Below are 22,023 nucleotides of genomic sequence, written 5' to 3'. Positions count from 1 at the left end.
CCTTCGCCAGAGCGGCAGCCGACTGCCCGTTACCCCCAACGGTTTGTTTTTTCAACTCGTCCTCCAGCTCGGCCAATCGATTGCTAATAGCGATCTGCTCCACCCAGTTCTACCAACAAATGTCCACAGGTTAGAAACCTAATTCGAATATGCAAATAAAGAAAAGGAGAGCATACCCCGGTGGCCTGTTGAAGGTTGCTATCGCCGAGCTGCCCGGGAGTCATCTTGGCTATGCGACGCCGAGCATCTATCCAAGCTTGGGCAAGAGGGCCCGTCAGAGTAATCTGCTGCTCGGGGACCACTGGCCGATCAGCAGCAGCCATGTACGCCTCTGAGGGGAGGCGCAGAACGGTCTTTATCAAGTTTTGGCCGCTCGGCTCGCTCTGAGAAGCAGCGGCCTTATCGGACGGCCCACCGGCAGAAGAGGAGGGAAGCTCACCCATACGCCTGATACGGCGCAAAGTTCTGGAAGGGCTGGACGGCGGCACCTCCGAGCTGGCCCTCGGAGAGCCCTGAGGAGTTGGGGTACTCTCGAGGGAAACCGTCCCGGATAGCACCGGTGCGCCCGCGCTCCGCTCGGGCAGTGGCTCATCAAGGTTAGAGGCAGGGGCAGAGGCAGGGGCAGATTCTGGTCTTCGGCGCTTCCGAGTGCGTAGCGGCACATCATCGGCCGAACGGCCCCCTACCTCAGCCTCGGTAGGAGGTTCCAGGTCACCCGCGGCCTCATTGGGAAAGGCAGGGACATCTGAGGCTTCGGGGACAGTTGGTGTCCCCTCACTTTCTCCACCGGTCGGATCGGATGGAGCAAGGCCCCGCTCGGCGGCCTCCTTGTTCGTCACCTCCTCAATCTGAGCAGCTTTCAGTTTGAGCTTCTCGGTAGCCTTGGCACGCCACATGACTTCAGCTGCAGAAGCAAAAAATAAATCAGTTAGAACAAAACAAATGAGGAGATAAGGAAACTTACTCATGCTGTAGGGCAGATCGGCGGGGATAGAAGACAAGCCAAATATATGCATTACTCCCGGAAGGAGCATCTCGTCAATATGATAGCGCTGACCAACTAGCCGTTCGGCTGCATGGAGATAGTCCGCGTCACCTCTAAACTTGCTGAGCTCCGGTTGCGCGGGCATAGCCGTCTGCCACTTGGTGCGGAAAGTCGGCCGCTCGGGAAAACGTATATAGAAAAAATGCTCCTTCCAATGTTTGTTGGAGCTCGGCATATGATCAAAAAGCACGAAGCCTATCCTAGACTGGAAAACAAAGGTACCCCACTCGGCTAGCTTGGGATAGTAAAAGTAGTGGAATATTTTTGGGTCCAAGGGGATGTTGTTCAACTTGAACAAAACTATCACTCCGCTCAGCAGCCTAATAGAGTTGGGAACTACCTGGCCGAGCGGAATGCGGAAATAGTTGCAGACTTCTAAGAAAAATTTGTGAGGTGGAAAACGCAGTCCGGCCAGAAATTGGTCTCGGAAGAAAAGCACTGTGCCGGACGGCGGTTCATGAGGCCGATCGGCTGGTGTGGCTAACACTATTTGGTGGTCGGTCGGCAGGTCATAAGTCCGGACGAGACGCAAGGCGTCTTCCTCATCAAAACGGCTCTCCATGGTCGTGTACCATAGACCTGGAGCGCCGCCAGTCGACTGTGAAGTGCTAGTCATGGTCAGGGGACGAGAATATAGGAGGCCGAGGGAAGGGGTGAGCAAAGAATGGAGAAGAAGCCGATTGAAGGAAATAGGTAACAAAAAGAAGAAAGCGCTGGGAACAAGAGAAAAGGCCTTACAAACAAAGAAGATGATCGACGAAGGGCCGAGGTTTGCCGAAGAGTTGAGGGGCGAGGTTGCCGGAAGAGAATACGAGCAGAGAAGTGCCGGAGGAGAATGAAGCAGCGAGGCGGCGGTGGAAGCGGAGCCGCAAGCTTTATATTGCCGCCCGGAAGCAACCTCCACCGTCCGATCCAGGTCGTCGATATCGAGGTTGTCATCGGATCGTCCGTTTCAAACGGCGGCTGTCCCATCGGAAGTGACGTAACCGCCATACTCTGACAAATGCACGGTCGCCACGTGTCAGCCAGTTACTAGCCGCATTTAATGAGCTCCCCTTACCGTGCGCAGAGCACGTGATGGGAAGTGTGGGAGAACAACGGACATCGATTCCCAGAAAATACAAGGCATGGACAAAGTGTCGCCGGACAGACAGATATCGCCACACGGAGGAGCATCTTTATGCCTGGCCGAGCGGCCTAAGGCAATGATCATTGTTCGACAGATCGGCAGTCCAGTCAGTCGGACTTTGCCTCCTTCGACTAGACTCGAGAGGAAGGCAAGTGATCCGGCGGTAAAAATCCGGAACCCCATAAGGAGTTAACGCTGAGGGGAGGTCAAAGGGTCCAGTGGCTCGCCGGAAAAGGGCGAGCCGACCGGACTCAGAAGAAAGGGAAATCTGATAGTAAAAGGCACCCTGGTAGGGACCAGGGGTCCGACGCTCAAATAAAGCAGTGCGTAATGACCGAGCGGAAGGAGGTGCCGCCCGGACGGCGCAAAGAATCAAGGCCGTCCGGACGACGTTCATCGCCCGCTCGGCGGGCCGGGCACCCCAGTCAAACGGTGGGTAAAAGACGGGGACATCTTCTGACAGCCGTCAAGTCGTATGGCTGTGCCATACTTCTAGTCTGACAACGGGTGGTCCTGCCATCCCATCAAAGAACATGCTCGGACTGTGGCAGCATGGTGTCAGGTAAGCTCTCTGACAAGTGCATACCGTGGTATGGGTTGCTGACACGTACACACCTCGGTGGGCGTGCATCAGTTCCTTCTCCGTCTTATATAAAGAGGCTATTACTTCGCCAAAGGTACGCAGAATACGAATTTGGCAGCCACTTTCTCCACCACTTACCTGACTTGAGCGTCGGAGGACCGTCGCCGGGACATCCCTCCCGGCTCGGTTTTGTTGCAGGTTCGCCGGAGCACACGAGGAGCCAGCGGAGAGCGCCACGTGCCCAGCGTCCACTGACTCTTGATTCGGACAGGATCAATTATTATTTTAATTATAATAATTATAATATTTTTAAAATATATTTAAATTATATTTATTTAATATGTATTTATTTTAAGATAATTGAGAATTTATAATTAATGTTAAAAAAATTTAGATGAAAGAGATATATTGTTATAATTAGTATTTAACAGTAGATCCTATGATTTTTGATGAGGCGTTGTGGATGTTCTTACTAATCACATCACTAGAAAGAAAACTTAGAATTTTTTTATTGAAAAAAAACTTATTTATAAATTTTATCATAAATTAACTTGTAATGCACTTTTTATTAATAATCTGTAAATTAAATTATAATTTCAAAAGTAAAAATTTTCACTTCAAAGTATTCGCTAGGAGTTAATTTATAAGATAATTCAACGGATATATGTTTCAAACGCGATATTTAGGGCTTTTTTTTTCCAGAAAACAATATCCAAATCAGACTTTTTTTATCTGTCATTAATTCGTAATAAATTATATTTTTAAAATCTACTACAGTCCCTGACACAATTTTCAAAAAAAAAACACGTGCATGCTTTTTTATAATAATAAGATCTCAAACTTGTTTGAAAGTAAAACAAATTATTATCAAAACAACACGTGCATCACCCTTAATCAATGCAGGTTTATAGAAGGTTTGACAAGTAAAACAAATTATTATCTTTAATTAATGCAGGTTTAGGGGGCAGACACAAGGGACGACGGAGGCGCCACCGCGATACTAAAACAAGAAGGAGCGCCGCTTTTCCACCGCTCCCACATTTGAAGTTTCACAAGAAAATGAAATGAGAGAGACAGATCCCTACGGACGTCACATGGGAACATCATCGCTATACATCCAAGGGCTTCTCCACTTGCCAACGCGCTTCCGCCTCTGAGAGGTGAAATCGTACGACTTCTCTCTTGCTGTGGGGATTCCCAAAGCATAGCGGATTCCGGCGATGGCGATGGAGAGTAAGGAGGAGGCGCTGAAAAAGGGAATCGCCGAGTTCTACGATGCGTCTTCCGGGACGTGGGAGGACATCTGGGGCGACCATATGCACCATGGCTTCTACGACCCCGGAGCCACTGCGCCTATCCGCGACCACAGGGCCGCTCAGATCCGCATGATCGAGGAGGCTCTCCGATTCGCGGGCGTTTCAGGTGTATTCGCTTCTCTTTTCATCTAACTGCAAACTAGTTCATTCATGATAGTCTTTCTATTTAACTGTCCAAATATGTTGCATTTCAAGCGAGGTTTTCTGTTTGTCTACTGTTTCATTTATTCACTTTTCACCGATTTGGTTCTTTACCTTCCATAGATTCCCATTTCATTTTTCAATTTCTATTTATTCCGCACTAGTTTTTTCAATAGATTTTTATCTTTGTTTTAAAAAACGAGACGGGGAAAATTATATTCACCCAGTTGTAACAAATCAGATCTAGTGCACAAAGTGCCGAGAAAAGTACAGAACAAACATTTTGAAAGAAATCTGAGCCCGCCAGGCCAATAAAGCACAACAAAACAATGCTTTGCACAAATAAAATTAAGAGAGAGAGTGTTATGGCAGCAAGGCTCCCAGTCGGTGTGTGTGCTTTTGAAATCCTCTGAAATGCTTAGAGATGCATTGGCAGAGGGCATGTAGCATCCTGACTTGCTCTCCCCTGACAATTATCTCATTTGTAGTCTTAGGAATGGTGTAAAGTTAAGCTTGAACGCATATATCACACAAATTCAAAATTTTTGGGCATGGGATCCATGGAAAGAGGTCAGGGAAAAGCATCCTTTCTAATTTCAACCAAAGCAGAAAAAAGAGAGAGAACGACCCCTGGTAAAGAATCCAAAGAGGAATGCTTTTGCACCATCAGCCAGTAAGATCCAAGCTTTAATAGAGCTTAAGACAACCAGACAATAGTTTTCGTCTCGTTCATCTGTTTGATCTACCAACAAGAAATATTCTGCCTCTCAGCAATTTGTAAGCATGGGCCTAAATGTGGCAAAAGATGGCGCGACCAATTTACACGACACACTTACCCACAATTTCACTAGTTAGGTTTTGAATTGAAAATCCTGGAGCAGGAAAAGGTTGACTTATGTATGACTTCCACATAAACGGGTTGAGTTTGAGTTTGGGTTTGGGTTTGATTGTGTTACACATATTTGACATGTTTAAAGGCAACTTGTTTTGATTCATTCAAATATGATAAATGGCTTGTTTAAATGTTTATTCATTCCCCATGTTGGTGTTTTTTTTTAAATTCTTTTTTTAGCTTCATAACAATTTCTCTTGAGAGCCACATACATGCCCTATCATGACTAGGTCCCACTACCAGCTAATTGATAAGTGTGTGACCCGATGACCTAATGGGACCCACTTAATTAACAAGCTAAGATGGTTCTGGTTAAACTATCTAAAACCATGCATTTTTTTGTTGTCATAGTTTTAACCCATTTATTAAATATGTGGTGTTCAGGTTTGAGTTGACCATTTCATGTGTCAAGGTAATATGACCGATTACACAACCTAGCTAGCCAGAATTACCACCTCTACATGGGTCCATACTAGTTTATCAAGGTGGTATTTAGTCCTCTCTGGCATTGATGGTTTATGTTAGTGCTACTGCTTCCAAAACACAATCACTAAGTAAACACATGCTGGCTTTCTTTGTGTGGATCTGTCACTGTCGGATCCCACGAATATTGTAAACACATTCAGGGTGGATGATTAGATTGATGATTAATTAGATTCTATATATCATGCTTAAATGAAGCGTACTCTTAGAGCATTCATAATGTTCTAATGTTATAACACCCACCATTTCATCAAAAGATATGAGGTTCATTGTCACATATTCGTTATAACAACACCCTTCTTTCATCCACATCCCTTTTAACGTTAATACTCATTATTCATGGGCTCCACCATCCACTCACTCATCTTAAAACTATATCATATTAAATAAATATATTTTAAATATATTTTAAAATATTTAAATAATTATTTAAATAACTATCTTTTATTTAAAAACAAAAAAAAGTTTTGCACATGGGGTGAGCCCGTCCTGGCCCACCCCACGAACACTTGAACACGTTCAAGCTTTTTAACGCCGCATTGGCATCTGCAACGCGGCGTTAATGCACAGTAGCATTATAACGCGGTGTTTAACGCCGCGTTGTAGATGCTCTTAGTCTAAATGATAATCTGCATGCCATGATTCGTGCTTCATGAAGCAACAACTTACTCATATATCATACATTCCATTTGGACGTATGCAAAGGATCGTTGTACTACGACGAAGGTTCTTCGTGATTTATTCTTTTTTCAGAGAGTGTGGGGCCATTTTGAAAAGGTTTTTAAGATAACGACTTTATCTTTTTACTCTAATACTTCCTTTGGCCGTCACAACTACCTGGTAAGTATAGTTTGAACAATAATGGTACGTATGAGAGTCTCTTTTGTATGATCGTTGCACTAGAGGGAGGAGACGAGTAAATAGCACTCGTGACTTTTCACGTTCGTTTAAAACTGGAAGTAAAATGTAGTGGAAATAGAAAGTAAAAGCAAATAAAACACTAACATAATTAAGTTTTACTTGGTTTGGAGCCTATGATGACTCTTATTTCAATGTATGCACTTGTTGAATGATTTCGATGAGCAATCCACTAATAGTTCCAAATAAGGATTACAAATTTAGTACAAGAACTTATAACAAATTACAAGAACGAAAATTAAAGTTGCTGACGACTTTAAAATTAAAGATTTGTGAGTAGTAGTCGTCGGGGCAGTGTTCAAGCATCGTAGGGACCTTTTCATAGCAGCGTGTAGGAGCGAAAGTTATTTGAATTGATGTGATGTAGTTATTGGTCGAACCCTCTTTTTATAGCCCTATCCATGCTCCTGGATCCCCTCACGGGCGCCTGGAGTGTGTTGACGTAGCGAGCTCTCGTCAAAAATTTATCCGAGAAGTTTATCCATGTCCGGACACCTAGACCCCTTCCGGGCAACTAGACCGTTGATGTGGTCGGCCAATAGTAACGTGTCGCCATGGTCGAAGATGAAATTTTGTTGGTCCGGACGCTTGGAGCAACTCCAGGCGTCCGGACCGTCTGAGTGCATTGCGAGGCACCCACTCGGTGTGCTCCCTCGTCACCGCTTACTCAGGAGTCTGGAGCAACTCCGGGCGCTCGGACAAGCTTGGGGCATCTGGAGCCCAGTTTTCCAGCCACCAACTTTCTGCATCACAAGGTTAGCATAAGAACAAGTAATATGTAAAGTAATATAATTTTTGACAGTCTTCATACTGTCCCGATTCTGACTTTGAGTTTCGTTGAAACTCTAGGTCGAACCGACATCTACTATTTCCTCTACGGAGAGCGCATCTTTACCCACTCCTTTCAAGAGAGTTTACCTTTTGCCAAACAGGTCCTCCAGACCGTCTGAACTTTTGCTCAGTATTCGAGACCTCAGGACTTTCCGCTGGACGTCTAAACCTCGACCCATCTAGTCTTCCGCCTAGTATCCGCGACTTCAGGGCCTCCACCTAGTGTCCACAACCCTAAGATTTCCTCCGACGTCCTCGACTTGCCAAGACTTCACCCAGTCCCCCAGACCAAAACTTCGTTGCCTAGTCACAACTAAGACTTTTCACCTACCTAGTATCCACTAGGACTTCTTTTGCTTAGCCTCAACTAGGACTTTCACCTTGCTTAAGATCACTTAAGACTTTTCTGCACACTCAGTTAAACTCGTTAGATCACAATACAACTTAACTTTGGACCTTTGCCAAATATCAAAGAATAAATTTGATTAGCTAGTGCTTCTAGCACCAACATCTTTGTGCTGGTTGTGAGCATGTTCGTGGCTGTTGATAGAATTGTATCACAAAAGTAAAATTTGAATCCCCTTATATTCATTCTCTTAAGGAATTAGTACCTCTAATATGGTTCAGTATAGTGATTTATCTCCATTTCATGGGAATTTAGGGTGGATAGTGGAGGGGTATTTGAGCGAGCGGCGTAATGACTTGGTGAGCGAGCAGCGTAATGACTTGGTGAGTGTAATCAAGTCCTGCCACATACCATAAACTCTCTCGTATTTTATCTTACAATTAAGAGATGCTGGACTTTTGGGCTGTCCACCGCTATTACTTCCCGATTTATCTTAGTGGCCAGTGAAAAATTTTCGTAGGACTGGATCGATCACTCCAGACTCAACGTTACCTAAGCTGGTTAATTATTTCTCTTATTTTACCTTGTCCTTGTCACATTCTTGGTGCAGTGCGTGTGTTTTTTACTAGAAAAAAAAATAATAAAAGAATCCTTCCTTTTAGAGCTTCCCCAATAGGAGAGGATATTTCTGATTCCACTTCCACATCATCACTCAAATATCCCACTATATAAATATTCAAATTTCATAATTAAATATTTCACCAACCAAATATTTATATCCTACTCTTAAATATTCACAATTCTACCAATATCACACAAACTAAATATTAAATATTTTTATTTAATATTTATCTATATATTTTAATAATTATTTAATATAAAAAAATAACATTGATAAAATATTTTTACTATAATTACTTTTTTAAACAATGATTGAATTTTTAAAAAATAAAAATTGGCAACGTTTATTTTTTTTATTTTCCAAGACAATTGAATTTAAAAGAAAACAAAACAAAAAATAAAAAAATAAAATAAAATGTAACGGTTGCCCACCTTTTGGTGGGCCCGATTGTATGGCAGCAAAAAAAGAAATTACAAACTCCGGATAATTTCTAACGTCTTTCAAATATCCTTTACAGTGGGGATATTTTAGATGCGGGGATATTTAAAGAAATAAATATCTCCCATTATCGATGTTCTGAAAATTTCACGAAAGGGTGCATTTAATGGCGCCTTTTGATTTTTTATCCAGTTTTTGCCCTTATAAAGCACTCCGGCCTTGATCAATTCCTCATTCCGAGATGGATGCTGTGCTGCGGTCGAGCTACTCCCCATTCTCGAGCTTCTACGATGCGCCATATCCGCTCACGGAGACGACAACGTTCAATAAAGCACGCGGTGAGGAGCTGCCGCAGGGAGCGGCTCAGCTGAACGTTTGCGAGCCATCAGGTATATGGAACATGCTGTGGTCTTGGAAGGGCTACAAGCATCCTGGATTATACCATCCGGATAACTCCATCACCTTTGTTTGCCAAGCCCCGATGATTGAAGCGGCGCTCCGATTTTCTGGCATCACAGGTCCTTTTTCTCTGATTTAAACTGTGGTGTAAGGCCTAGTCTTTTTTCTACCTGAGATTTTAACGACTGGTCACTTGATCTGTGCTGTGGATATTTTGCGACTGTATACATAAGCAATCCGCATGCATGTTGCTTACAGATACCTTCTATGTAACTCGTGTTTTTATGAACTGTTTATTATGTCTAATTTCAATTCAAATACTCTGACATTGTGGTCCTCGTGATCACCCGGTATGTCGGGTGATATAGTACCATGCATACCTATCAAAACATTACTTGATTAAATGCCATCGTATTTGGCATATATCATGATTTTATTAAAACAATGAGCTGAAATTTAGTTTCCTTTTGATTTTCCTTCACGCAGATAATCCTCTGAAAAAACCAAAAAAGGTTGTGGATGTGGGTTGTGGCATCGGAGGTAGCTCTAGATACATTGCAAAGAAGTATGGGTCTCATTGCCAGGGCATCACATTGAGCCCTATCCAAGTACAGAGAGCACAAGCTTTATCAGCTGATGAAGGACTAGAAGACAAGGTATGCAATATTGCCTTAACTTCCCCCCTGTTTTCTCTAGCCTCAACGGGGAAAATTTATTCTTGTTCAGCTATAAATGACCTTATGGACATGGACAGGTAAATTTTCAAGTCGCCGATGCTTTGAATCAACCTTTTCCTGATGGACAATTTGACTTGGTTTGGTCCATGGAAAGCGGAGAGCATATGCCAGATAAAGTGAAGGTAGCTGTTTTATACTACTTTAGAATATGTTCTCTAGCATTATTTTGCTATGCCCTCAGACTGTGATGCTATTAAGTTTCTACTATTCCCCTGGAAGAAATTTTTTTTCAAGTATTTAGAATGCACTGTAGTTCAGTGCCCCAGATCTTTCCTATTTGGACATTGTTCCATATCTCTTGCAGATAAGAACATGAGGAATTCTTTTTCTTGACTGTTTGCTTAATTTCCAAGTTGGAGGTTAGTCAGGGGCATAAGAAAGTGGACATTGTTCCCTAGTACTCCTGGATTTTTTTTTTTCCTTTTGCTGTTTGATATTTAGTCTAACATAGTTTTCTTATGAATCAGTTTGTGAGCGAACTGTTACGTGTTGCTGCACCTGGAGCTACAATCGTTATCGTAACATGGTGCCACAGAGATCTCTTGCCATCCGAGGCGAATCTGGCTCCTGATGAAACAAGCCTCTTGAACAAGATATGCAATGCGTATTACTTGCCGTCCTGGTGTTCAGCTGCAGACTACGTTAAAATAGCTAATTCTTTATCACTCGAGGTAGGAAGCTTCTCAAATATATTAATCGAATGTATTTGACAAATATACAAGTCTTGTGACGCTCACTTGTACCGGAAATAACGCATAATGTTTCAGGACATTAAGACGGCTGACTGGTCTGATTATGTAGCTCCATTTTGGCCTGCTGTCATCCGATCAGCCTTTACATGGAAGGGTTTTACGTCTTTATTGCGAACTGGTATAATCTCCTTTACCCACAAATTGTTATTGTAGCGGTAATTTTTTTGTTTCCTCCCTCAAATTACTTGTGGTGTACATGCCAATGTTGAACTTCTAAGCTTTTATAGGATGGAAGACTATTAAAGGTGCATTGGTGATGCCTCTGATGATCCACGGCTACAACAAGAAGCTGATCAAGTTTACCATCATCACATGTCGTAAACCAGCATAATCGTTGCTGTATCATCCAAATATCCTTATATAATAAGGACCTTTTTAGGGTTAATTATGTGCAGTGTACCTTTTTCAGATGCAGAGGTATTTTATGTACTTCTATTTAGCTGCTTTGTTTGTTTGTTTGATTTTTTTTTTAAATGAGTGTTTGCGTTTGCCTGGAACTTGTATAAATTGGCAGGAAAACTGATATTATTAATAATAATTTAATACAATAAGAAATGTTGATTATTCTTAATGGCTTTGCCGACCCTGAAGTGGGGTGACTTCACTCGTACAATAGTGAATCATGGAGTAAAGCAGCAATGAGCTGTAGTCCACTCTGTCAGCTTAACTCATGCAATAACGGATCTAGTTCGGTCTTTGTATATGATATGCCCAAAAGAAGTGTTAATCTCAAGTTCCTCTATTGGTGAGAGGGCAGTTCTTGATCATGGTACCGTGATAAAACATTTAGGTATCATTTAGATACCTACGATTTGAATTTCAGTTATGATGTATTTATAAAAAAATTTCTTCTAAATGAACTTACGTAATCAAAAAATGCTAGACTTCTAGACTGATCGTGACGTATATTTCTCGATTTATCTTGATAATCGATAAAAATTTTTCGTAAAACTAGATGGCCATCCACAAATAATCAATACGATTAATTGAAATTATTGTTTTTTTTCTCTTATAAAAATAAAAATAATAATAATAATAATTTTTTTTCAAATATATTATTTCCTTATTTGGGATTATACCCAACCACTCCCTCCGCTCCACTCACCCCACTAAAAATATCCAGCACTTTGCAACGGGCCACCGGCCATGGCGTTGAAACAACGCACTTCTGTCGGTTCCGTTCCGTCGCTGATGCAGACTGGTTCATCGATTCGGCGTGCGCTCAGACAGCCATCCCCGGAGCAGATGACGTGGCATCCGGCCATAGAACCGTAGGGGTGGACCCCGCCTTTCGTGCTGTATCGCCGCTATTGCGTCCGTTACCTTTCGCTAATGACATTTTAACTCCTCTTTCTCATCCTCTGTCTCTTTCTCTCTCTGTCTCTCTCTTTTCCGACTGGGATTTGAGTTCTTGATCACTGTTTTCTCCGCCGCCGGACTCTCGGAACCATGGAAGCCATCCGTAAGCAGGCCAGTAAGCTGAGAGAGCAGGTGGCCAAGCAACAACAGGTGCGTGCCTCGGCCCTAACTTCTTCCCCTTTTTATTTCCGCAGATATCTTATTAATTGAAACAGATAACTCTTTCCTGCATTCCGAAAACCAGAGAGGCGTTGTTTTTCTCTTTATTTTAATTTGGACATGAGATAGGTCTTGCGACGATGCACCTTTTCCGAGATTATATCTTTCACCATCTAAGAATGGTGTCTTCCGCAAATTTGTGCATATCAGTGAGTTGGATGTGAATCAGATATGAGTGTGCTCGTTCATACTTTGTTTTAGTGGTTATAGTTGCTTTGATGAAATTGGACAGTCGTAGATGGATAAAGATAACATCTTTTGTATTTGAAAAGATGATTGGAGAAATTCTCGATTGTATTTCTCTTAGCATAAAGAATATAAATACAGGCTATCATACAGAATTTATGGAAATATCTTGGTGTGTATAGCAATATGAAAAATATAGATATATTTTTCATCTACTTGAAAGCAAGGAAGTCCAAATGGAAGGAAAGGAGGAGGGAAAGCAATCATCTCCCTTGTCTACTTCAATGTAAGAATAAAAAGTTAGGGAAGAGAAAAGGAGAATTTGGATATCTTTTCTACACTTTTACTTCTAAAAATGAGCTCAAAAGTCTAGAAAGTATTGTAAGACCAATCTATCCTTGAATTTTTGGCAATGGTAAAATCAAAAGGATGAAATTGTCATTTTCTTTATTTCTGCATCATTTCAAAGGACTCTTTGTTCCTCTGAATAGGCAAAATAAATGATCATTGAGTGGAAAATGACTGCAAAAGTTTTGTTGAAAAATCACCTTGATAATCTTTTTTAACCCGTTTTGACTTGAAAATACTTTGTTTTGTAGATCTTGTTCTCATGAATTAAACAATATATTTATTTATGCAAACTGATTAGCTTTTAGTGTTACAAAAAAAAATAGAAAGGATGATGTTTTAATTCTATACACTTAAGGATATTTTGGGCATGTGGAAAAGGTAGGCATGTGATCCAGTGAAAAACAAAATGTGGTGGGTCCTTTGAGAAAATCTATGTATGTCATTTCAGAAATATAGTTATAAATCCAAACACAAAACATAAACATCGTAGTCATGCAATGCTTAAATTAGTAAAACTGTGCAATTCACATGTCAGTCTGTCCAAACTCAGCAAGTTCATATCAGTACTGTTTAATAATTATAGAACTGTGATATTGAGTGGTCTATTTAGATTTCATATAGAAGTGAATATACATGCCACATGAGGTGATCAAAGTAATCTCTCATCCAGGTCGGTTGACACAATATCTTCCCAGCTTAATTGACTGCTGCATTGCTATATATGATATCTTCCCATCTGAATTGACACAACCTAACCAATACTGATTTCTTCGTCATTTTTTCAATGCATTGTTGTCTGCATATTCTGTCAATAAGAAGAAAAAAAACTTGCTCCAAGAGCTTCTTAAAATAGTAAAATATTTGTTTAATTTGCTTTGTGAACATAAATTTCTAGTCACTAAAAGAAGTTCCATTCAATTGTACAGGCCGTCTTTAAGCAAATTACCGGACGTTTTGGTCATGATTTTTCTCTTGTTGATGAATCTGAACTTCAATGTCATCAAAAACTTCAGACACTAAACGCTTCTACAAAAGCAGCAAAGGTAAAGAGAAGTTGAATAAGAACTTACCTAAACATTTTCTTTTTATTTTAAATTAGCTGTTTATATAGCGCCTTCAACGGGATATAGTGCGAGGTGTAGAGGCATATATTGCTATAAGTTCTAAGCAGGTGGAAATAGGTAATATATAAATTCTTACTCCTCTTAAGTCCTTAATGATTATCATTCTTACATCTTAACACTATAATTTCTTTCCAGTAAAAAAGCTAGCTGAAGATTGTTGCAAATATGGAACTGAGTATCAAGATTTTGGTTATCCTCTTGCCAATGCTACTCTAGACTTTGGCACTTCTCACATTCTAATGGAGAAAGAGAGGAATAATCTTCTTAGAATGCTAGGAGATCAGGTTATTTCATGTGATTGAATAATGTTTTAAATTTTTAGCTGAACTGAAAACTTGGGTTTTCTTTTTTCTGCTACTTGCAGAAGATCAACATCATCTGACACAGTTTTTATATAATTGAAATTCGTTAGAATTTCTACAAAACCAATGATAATTATTTAATAACATATACTTGCAAGTCAGTTGGTGCAACTTTGTGCATTTTATTATGAACTTGATTGTTTTGAATGCAGGTTTATGAGCCAATTCGAACAATGATAATGGGTGCTCCTCTAGAGGATGCTCGCTTTTTAACTTATCGATATGAACGCATTAGACAAGATGCAGAAGCACAGGTAATCTTGTCTTTGCATGTATATTGTATTGGAGTAAAGAACATATGTTTAATGGGTTAGTGAGTACATTCATGCCAATTAGACAGCTGAAGTTGTTAGACGTCAATTGAAGTTCAAGGAAGTTGGTGCAACAGCAGATGTTTCTGCCAAACTACAAAATGCAGAATCAAAGTTATCAGAACTCAAGACTACTCTGTCAGCATTAGGCAGAGAAGCAACTGCAGCTATGATGGCTGTGGAGTCTGAACAACAACAGATTACTTTTAAGGGACTTCTCACAATGGTACTACCTATTTTAGTTAGACACCTATATTGGTGTCGTATTACTTTTTCCTTGTTCTTAGGGATTTAGTGCTTATTTTGTATAAGTTTTCTTGCTAAGGTAATGTGTTTATTTAAAGTCAAAAAAATTATTTAACCATATTGAAAAGATTGGACTAGATCATTCAAAATCAAAACTGGCTATTTGTTTCTGTTTGCTGGAGTACTCCTTTGGTCCTTCCAACTTGCCAGATTTGACTAATTTTGGTTGAATTATGGTGGTTCAAATGTAATCAATATTAGTTAAGTTTGCCAAGCTCTTTAGGTATGCTGTTCTAAGAAGGATTTAGGACACACAGTGCCTTTATCTACAATGCCAATACTCAACGTGAAGGACATCAACTAATTTGAGCTTAGGAAACCATGTTCATGGCTATAAAGGCTTATTAATTTGCAACATTCAATGCAAAAGTGATTGTGCATCATGATGTATATTTGAAGAACAAGTGCTAAAATTCTTTCATGATAACCAGTAATTAGATTCTTTTGGCTTCTCCTAGCAGAAATTTTTAGGTCCTGTCAAAGCCTATTTAAATTAAACAATGGTTACTAGAATCTCCTATAGACAGGTCTGTCTAACTGAATCATGATATACCTGCTTGAGCTTGAGAATGCTGTTTGTAGGGTGATGTGGCAGACAAGAGATCTCAAAAGTCATAGTATTGACATAACACCACGTAATTGTTCGGTTCCAATGCGAAAGTTAAACAAGAAAATGCAGCGGAAATAGAAAAAGAACCACCAAATATCCATGTGAGTTCTTTGATTTTTGTAAAGATGTCACCTCTTGATGCGTAAAACCCTTTTGCGTATCTAGAGAGTTTGGTCGATCTCAGATCAGTACATTACTGCCGCCCGTCTCACGAGCACAATTAGAGTCTCTCGATATTGTGCACGTAGTGTTAGCTACCATGCATATATATAAGTTTAGATCAAATCCTAACCATTAAGGTTATCTTATTTTATCTGTGGCCAAGTCTTATCTAATAATGTGGCCAAGTCTTATCTACTAAGAAATTATCTAATAACGTGGGCTTCATTTGATTTGGACTTATTTGAAAAACCCAAACAAATACTAGATTAATCATTAATCCAATAAGTTTATGATCCAATTAGATTAATCCAGTAATCCAATTAGATTAACCCATGATATTTTCCAATGTGAGACTTTGATTGTATTTCCAACCGTAACTTTAATTTTTGTATTTTTATTTGTATGTAGATTGCATTCCTGAAAATATTCTGTTCAAAATGATTTCATTCACCCAAGGAAGCTGAATTTGCCCACACTATCTAGTCTTGACTGTCTGTGTTGATTTGGTTTAACCAAGATTTGGTTTAAGAAAAGGTTTTAAAAAATAATAAGCCGGTTAGCTTTTTGTTTGTGTAACATGCACGAACAGGGAGCCTTAACTCTTTCATCCTTGTGTGTCGGTTTGGTCCAAAACTCACTGCAACTGGCAAACAACTAATATCCATGACCCATACTTCATGTTGATTACAAAATTATGAAATTTCAAGAAATAAAATGAAATACAAGATTACAAATTTGAGAGCAATTGAATCAGATAAATATGATGTGTTTCAATTTAATGCTTCCAGGCCTTGATCTCCAACAAAATTACATTGCTTTCTTCCCTGCCTAAATGCATTGAGGTTTAGACTTCAGATGTTTGTGTTTGAGATTTTGGCCTGGAAATTTGCAGTCTTCATGCACCGGCAAACAATTAATATCCATGGCCCATACTACATGTTGACTACAAAATTATGAAATTTTAAGAAATAAAATGAAATACAAGATTACAAATTCGAGAGCCATCAACTCAGATAAATATGATGTGTTTCAATTTAATGCTTCCAGAACTTGATCTCCAACAACTACATTGTTTTCTTCCCTGCCTAAATGCTTTGAGGTTTAGACTTTAGATGTTTGTGTTTGAGATTTTGACATGGAACATTTACCGTCTTTGTGTTATTAATTTTCAGGTTGAAGCTGAGAGAACGTACCATCACAATGTTGCTGATATTCTTGATAAGCTCCACGATGAGGTATTTGATTTGATCATTAAATAACTTCGACAAAGCATCTAAATGGAATCTATCAATCTACATTCTTGACTCTTGATAGGTAGTAATAGGTAGTTCTATATGTCATAGTTCACATGCCTTTTTATATAATGTGCATTTATAAATGTGTTCATCCTGTCATAGATGGTTCAAACCAAGGAAAATAATGAGTTACTGAGGCATACAGCAACAAGTGAACCAGTGCAATCTCAAAGTGGAAAGGAAGATTTCAAGACAAGTTGGTCTCATAGCGACCCAGAGACCCAGACTGCAACAACTGATTCTCAAACAGCGATGGAAGATTTCAACACAAGACATTATCCTGATGAGGTAAAGAAAGAAGCTGCAAAAACTGAGGTGGTAGAATCTCGAGCAGGAACGGAAGATTTCAAGACCAGCCAGCCTCATCACGAGTCTTTAACACACACAACAATAACTAAGACAGTGCAATCTGAAACAGGAAAGGAAAATTACAATACAAGTCGATCTGAGGGCGAGTCTGTAACACAGACTCTTCCCTCAAACACTGATTCTCAAATTGAGGCTATGACACAGGATACAATAACTGAGACCATGCAGACACAAACCAAAGACAGAGATCCAAAAAAAATTAAACCTGGTGATCCTGCTGTGAATGGTCAGCATCCAATGTATTTTGTTGCACAAGTAAGAATTACACTTTAGATGATTGTCTTAATTTTGATGGATGTTTGGCTTGCAAGGCCTTGCACATCTAATTGATCCATGCAAAAAATTTCCTTCACATTTAAAATTTTCTTGGAAGTTTTTATATATAACTTTTATTTTCCATGAACATTTTATGTTATGCAACTTTTCCCAGAATTACTATTGAGAATTGCTGCTGCAATGCACTCTGTAACTTCTAGACATATTTTATGTAAGAATGTTACTTCTAGAATTTAGTCAAACTTTCCAAAGAGGCTCCTAACTCAGTATTGAATGATGCTCTTGTGATAGTTGGGTTTGTGTGTCTTATCACAAGAGTTTCTGCGTATTGTCAAACTTAATAGTGAGATGACTAGTGGATACTAAATAATTAATGATAAATTTTGTGAAACAAGGGATTAGTCAGGGCTATTTACAAGAATTGGTGGTACTGCTAATTTACTTGCACGCCATTTATCATTCCTGAATAAAAAAGGAGATGAAACTACTTGTTACTATGACCTTGCTGCAACCAAAGTACAAAACTGATAGAGAAAATGTGTGGTTTTGTAGCCATAATGGCTTTGTTGCTTATTACGGGCTTTAGCCTAAGCATCTTGAGTCACATTCCCATTGCACTCATTAAAAGAAATTGTTTGCCAACAGGTTAGTTAAATGTAACAAACACCAAATACACAATATTAAAATATGTATAATTTTTAAAAAAATTGTTTTATGGATTGACACCAAGTAGCGTCTCACAAGTTTTCTTGTATCTTTTTCTTATTTTTATACAAATAGCAAATATTTGCTTTATTCCCTGTTTGCAGATTTGTGTCATGAAATAATTCTATGGGCGAATGTGTTTCTCACTTTCAAAGGCAACTTTTGCGTGAAATTAGTTTAGTAGATAAATTTCATGAATTTGGTACTTATCTTTTTTTTTTTCTACTTATATGAAGGTTATTCACCCATTTGATGCACAAACTGATGGAGAGCTAAATTTATCTGTGGATGACTATGTTGTAGTGCGCCAGGTACATCGTCAACAAGAGACAGGCTAAGTCATCTATGCCATGCATTTCCATTTGGATTTTCTGTTTGTGTAAGTGATGCACCATATTAGGTTGTGAAATAAATGATTTGAACAAACAAATTAATTTATTTGGGTGCTGGATAAGTTAGAGAAGAGAGAACAAAGAGGAATCAGAGGATAATCTTGTCATGCTAAATTTTACGACCAATTGACTCCAACCATTGTGAATATAAATTTTTTTAGTCATGTAGCAGAAGTCTAGTGAATCCCAGATACAGCTGAGAATCCTTTCGCCAATGTTAACCTACACTAAATGATATCTAAATTGCGACTACATAAGCCCACTCTGTTGGAATCTATATGCCACTAGGTTTGTACTTATTATCTTTGAATTATACCGACCTCCAACTCTTCTTCACAATCAGTGCCTTCAAGGCTCCAACTATACTTTTAAATCCAACCAATTAAAACTGTCATTCTTGTCCCTTACTCTTCCTCACTCTCTGTATAATCAAAGAGACTTTAGCAGTTGGAATGTGATTAAGCATTATTCTTAGAAAGGGAGAAGCAAGAGAGCTGCAATGTTGGTAAAGTTTCTATTTCCAGAGCAGTGGGTTGATGTGATTCATGTTGAGTTGTTTTGTTTTTGGAAAATAATCAATACTAAAAAAACTTAGTAATGATCAAGTAATCATCAGAGGACTTTGAGCTTGTTATGATATTTTCTTAGAATTGCATCACTACTCTACCTTTCAGATCCCTCTGGGAATTTTCTCACATACATCCACAGAGGTTGCAAAAATGCCTTTTGATAATAAACACAGAAGAACTAGCAGTAAAAAAAGTGATGGATTTTGATAAATTCTGACTTGTACGGTTGTTTATACAATCGAGTGCTCTCGCAGTGTTTCCATTTAGCCTTTTAGTGTGACTGTTTAGGTGAGAAAGGTACCTTGCAAACGTACTACTAAAAGTTTTATAATTTATGTTAGCTTTTGTTCTCTACTCCTACGTAGCTTCTGCTCATCTTTGTTAATGGTTGCAACAAAAAATGTGATAAGCGCTTTGAAGTTTTTTACGTAGGCAAGTCCATCGTTTCTTTTGACTTCAACAAGACTCCACAGGTAGCACCTAACGGGTGGTCCGAAGGTGAATGCAAAGGAAAAGCTGGGTGGTTTCCATCTGCTTATGTGGAGCGCCGAGACAAAGCACCGGCAAGCAAGGTGATGGATACTCACTTGCTTACTTGACTTTTCTATGCACGTTAGAATCGTTGTACAGATGCATGTGTGAGTTTCCCCTGCACACTGGTTGCTTGATGTCCACAATCAACTTGTTCATTGAGCGTACCATTGCTTTCTCAAGAAGGCGACACTAGAAATTATTGTAGAGGGCCATACTATTTCATTCAGTTGGCAATAATCTCTCGTCATGTCTTCTGAATCTGTATTCTCAGTCATGTATGTACTCCACGTGCTGTATAAAAAGGAAGAATTTTGCTTTACGGTTCAAGATGTGTAAATATTGAACAGAAATAATAAGTGCTGCATATGACAATTGCTGTTCTCGGCTCCAAGTCTGAACTCTCCTCTTTATTATTTGTAGGGCTGTAAATAAATCGGGCCGAATCGAATTTTGGAGTGTTTAAGTTTTTTGATAAGATAGCCAAGTCGAGTTTGAAATGAACTAAATTTTTGAAATGAGTGTTCAAGCTTGGCTTGGTTTATTTTTTATGAGCTTGAGTTTGTTTAAAATTTGACGAGTTTGATTTATTTAGATGTTATCAAGTTCTCAATTCAAGTTTGGTTTCAGCTTGGTTTGAGTTTGGTTTAAGTTTGCTTCGTTTACCAAGTCGAATACCAAACTTGTTCATAAACACTTGATTCATTTACAATCCTAATTATCTACAACTATGACATCTAGCTCCTCACTTCATGAGTCTTTCAGCCCTGCTAGACTTGTCTTCCTCGACTAATGATGAAAAAATTAATATTTTTTATTGGTTTGGTTTATTGTATTTTTATAGAAAAATTAGAGCCGTTAGATAAAGAAATTAATTTATTCTATTCAATTTAAGTAATAGATAAAATTAAATCTATTTTACTAAAATTACCATATTGATTTTAACCTAAATAATAATGATGATATAAAAGGAAGTATTATTTTAGGACAAATCAACTATTGAGCATGATTTTTTATTTTAAACCGGTGGAAAGAATATTTTTTTAAAATAGTGAATGGATGAAAATTTTCAATTAAATTAAATTTCTTATAATTTCCAAGTCATATTTAGTTTTCTCTGTATTATTAATTCTTCTATATTTATGCTCTTCGCCCATGAATAGGTTGATCATTATTTCTAATATTATTATTTATAATTTTTTTAATTATTATATTTAATAACACTTTAACGCTTGTTTGGGGGTTTTAAATTGGACCGAAAGAAAAAGATTTGGATGGAAAGGGAAGGGAAAGTTTTCCTTTCATAATTAAAAGATTTTCCACCCAAAAATGGGAGGAAAGGGAGGGAAATTTTTATTGAAAGGAAAATCATTAATTTTTATTCCAAATATATCTTTCAAAAGTTAATACAAAATATTGATAAAGTTGTTTTCTCTTTCAAAGACTTCCAAAGAGCAAAAAAACTTCACTAGTTGAGTAATATTGAAAAATGCACATCTTCTACCATATCAATTAACAGGTAATATTTTCCTTTACTTTTCATTTTGTTGATATCATTTACCTCTTTCTCACTTGTTCATAGTTATTTGTTGATTTATTTAATTATTTTATGCTTATTTTTGTTGATGGGCTTTATTTTTTTTCATATTTTTCTTTATTTTTCATATTGTTAATATACTTTTGCTCTTTTCTCATAATTATTTATTGATTTATTTAATTATTCTATACTTATTTTGTTTTTATGCTACTTTAATGGAATATAACAATCATAAATTATTAAAGGTATTCAAGTAATTGGAATACTAATGATTGTATTTTAGATGTATATGTAGCAAACCGAAGTTTTAAGAGAGCATGATTTCCTTGAGAGAAGTTGACAATTAATTATTGTTGAAATTATTTGTCGTGTTATATAACAGCGAATAACAGTAAAATATATTTATGCATACATTTGTAATAATATTTATATTGTCCATGTTTACCATATCAAACATACAATTAGAGCTATAAAAAATTAAAGATTATAAAAGACAAATAAATATATTATTAAGTATTTTCCTTTTACTTCCTTAGAACTTCCAAATAAAAAAAATAATTTCCTTTCTTTTCTTTACTCCGCTCCCAAATAAAACAACGCATCATTTCTCTTCCTTTCTCTCTCCTTCCTTTCTTTTCTTTTCCCTTCCAACTTCCAAACTAAGCATAAAATTTTTAATGATCAATTAGTTACGGCATGTAAACAATTAAGTTATTTTATTTTTATA

General features: G+C 38.3%; 2 protein-coding genes across 4 annotated transcripts; both read left to right on the top strand.

The window, feature by feature from the left end:
* Positions 1-3,752: 3,752 nt before the first annotated feature.
* On the top strand, positions 3,753-11,196 carry LOC122011815 (probable tocopherol O-methyltransferase, chloroplastic). Of its 2 annotated transcripts, none has more exons than XM_042568202.1 (6): positions 3,753-4,179; positions 9,630-9,799; positions 9,898-10,002; positions 10,348-10,551; positions 10,648-10,750; positions 10,860-11,196. In XM_042568202.1, the coding sequence occupies exons 1-6, from the start codon at positions 3,978-3,980 to the stop codon at positions 10,961-10,963; spliced, it is 888 nt and encodes a 295-aa protein (XP_042424136.1). In that variant the 5' UTR covers positions 3,753-3,977; the 3' UTR covers positions 10,964-11,196. The 2 variants fall into 2 exon arrangements, with proteins under 2 accessions (XP_042424136.1, XP_042424133.1); XM_042568199.1 differs by lacking the exon at positions 3,753-4,179 and adding an exon at positions 8,594-9,262.
* Positions 11,197-11,777: 581 nt separating this feature from the next.
* Positions 11,778-20,141, top strand: LOC122011814 (SH3 domain-containing protein 2-like). 2 transcript variants are annotated; one of them, XM_042568197.1, is made up of 10 exons: positions 11,778-12,141; positions 13,674-13,790; positions 13,859-13,928; positions 14,007-14,155; positions 14,386-14,487; positions 14,570-14,770; positions 16,795-16,857; positions 17,020-17,541; positions 18,504-18,578; positions 19,702-20,141. In XM_042568197.1, the coding sequence occupies exons 1-10, from the start codon at positions 12,082-12,084 to the stop codon at positions 19,825-19,827; spliced, it is 1,485 nt and encodes a 494-aa protein (XP_042424131.1). In that variant the 5' UTR covers positions 11,778-12,081; the 3' UTR covers positions 19,828-20,141. The 2 variants fall into 2 exon arrangements, with proteins under 2 accessions (XP_042424131.1, XP_042424132.1); XM_042568198.1 differs by having other exon boundaries at positions 18,504-18,646.
* The last annotated feature ends 1,882 nt before the right edge of the window (positions 20,142-22,023 follow it).

The sequence above is a fragment of the Zingiber officinale genome, chromosome 8A (genome assembly GCF_018446385.1).
Source record: "Zingiber officinale cultivar Zhangliang chromosome 8A, Zo_v1.1, whole genome shotgun sequence".
NCBI classification, from domain to species: Eukaryota; Viridiplantae; Streptophyta; class Magnoliopsida; order Zingiberales; family Zingiberaceae; genus Zingiber; species Zingiber officinale.
This window is presented reverse-complemented; position numbering and strand designations above follow the sequence as displayed.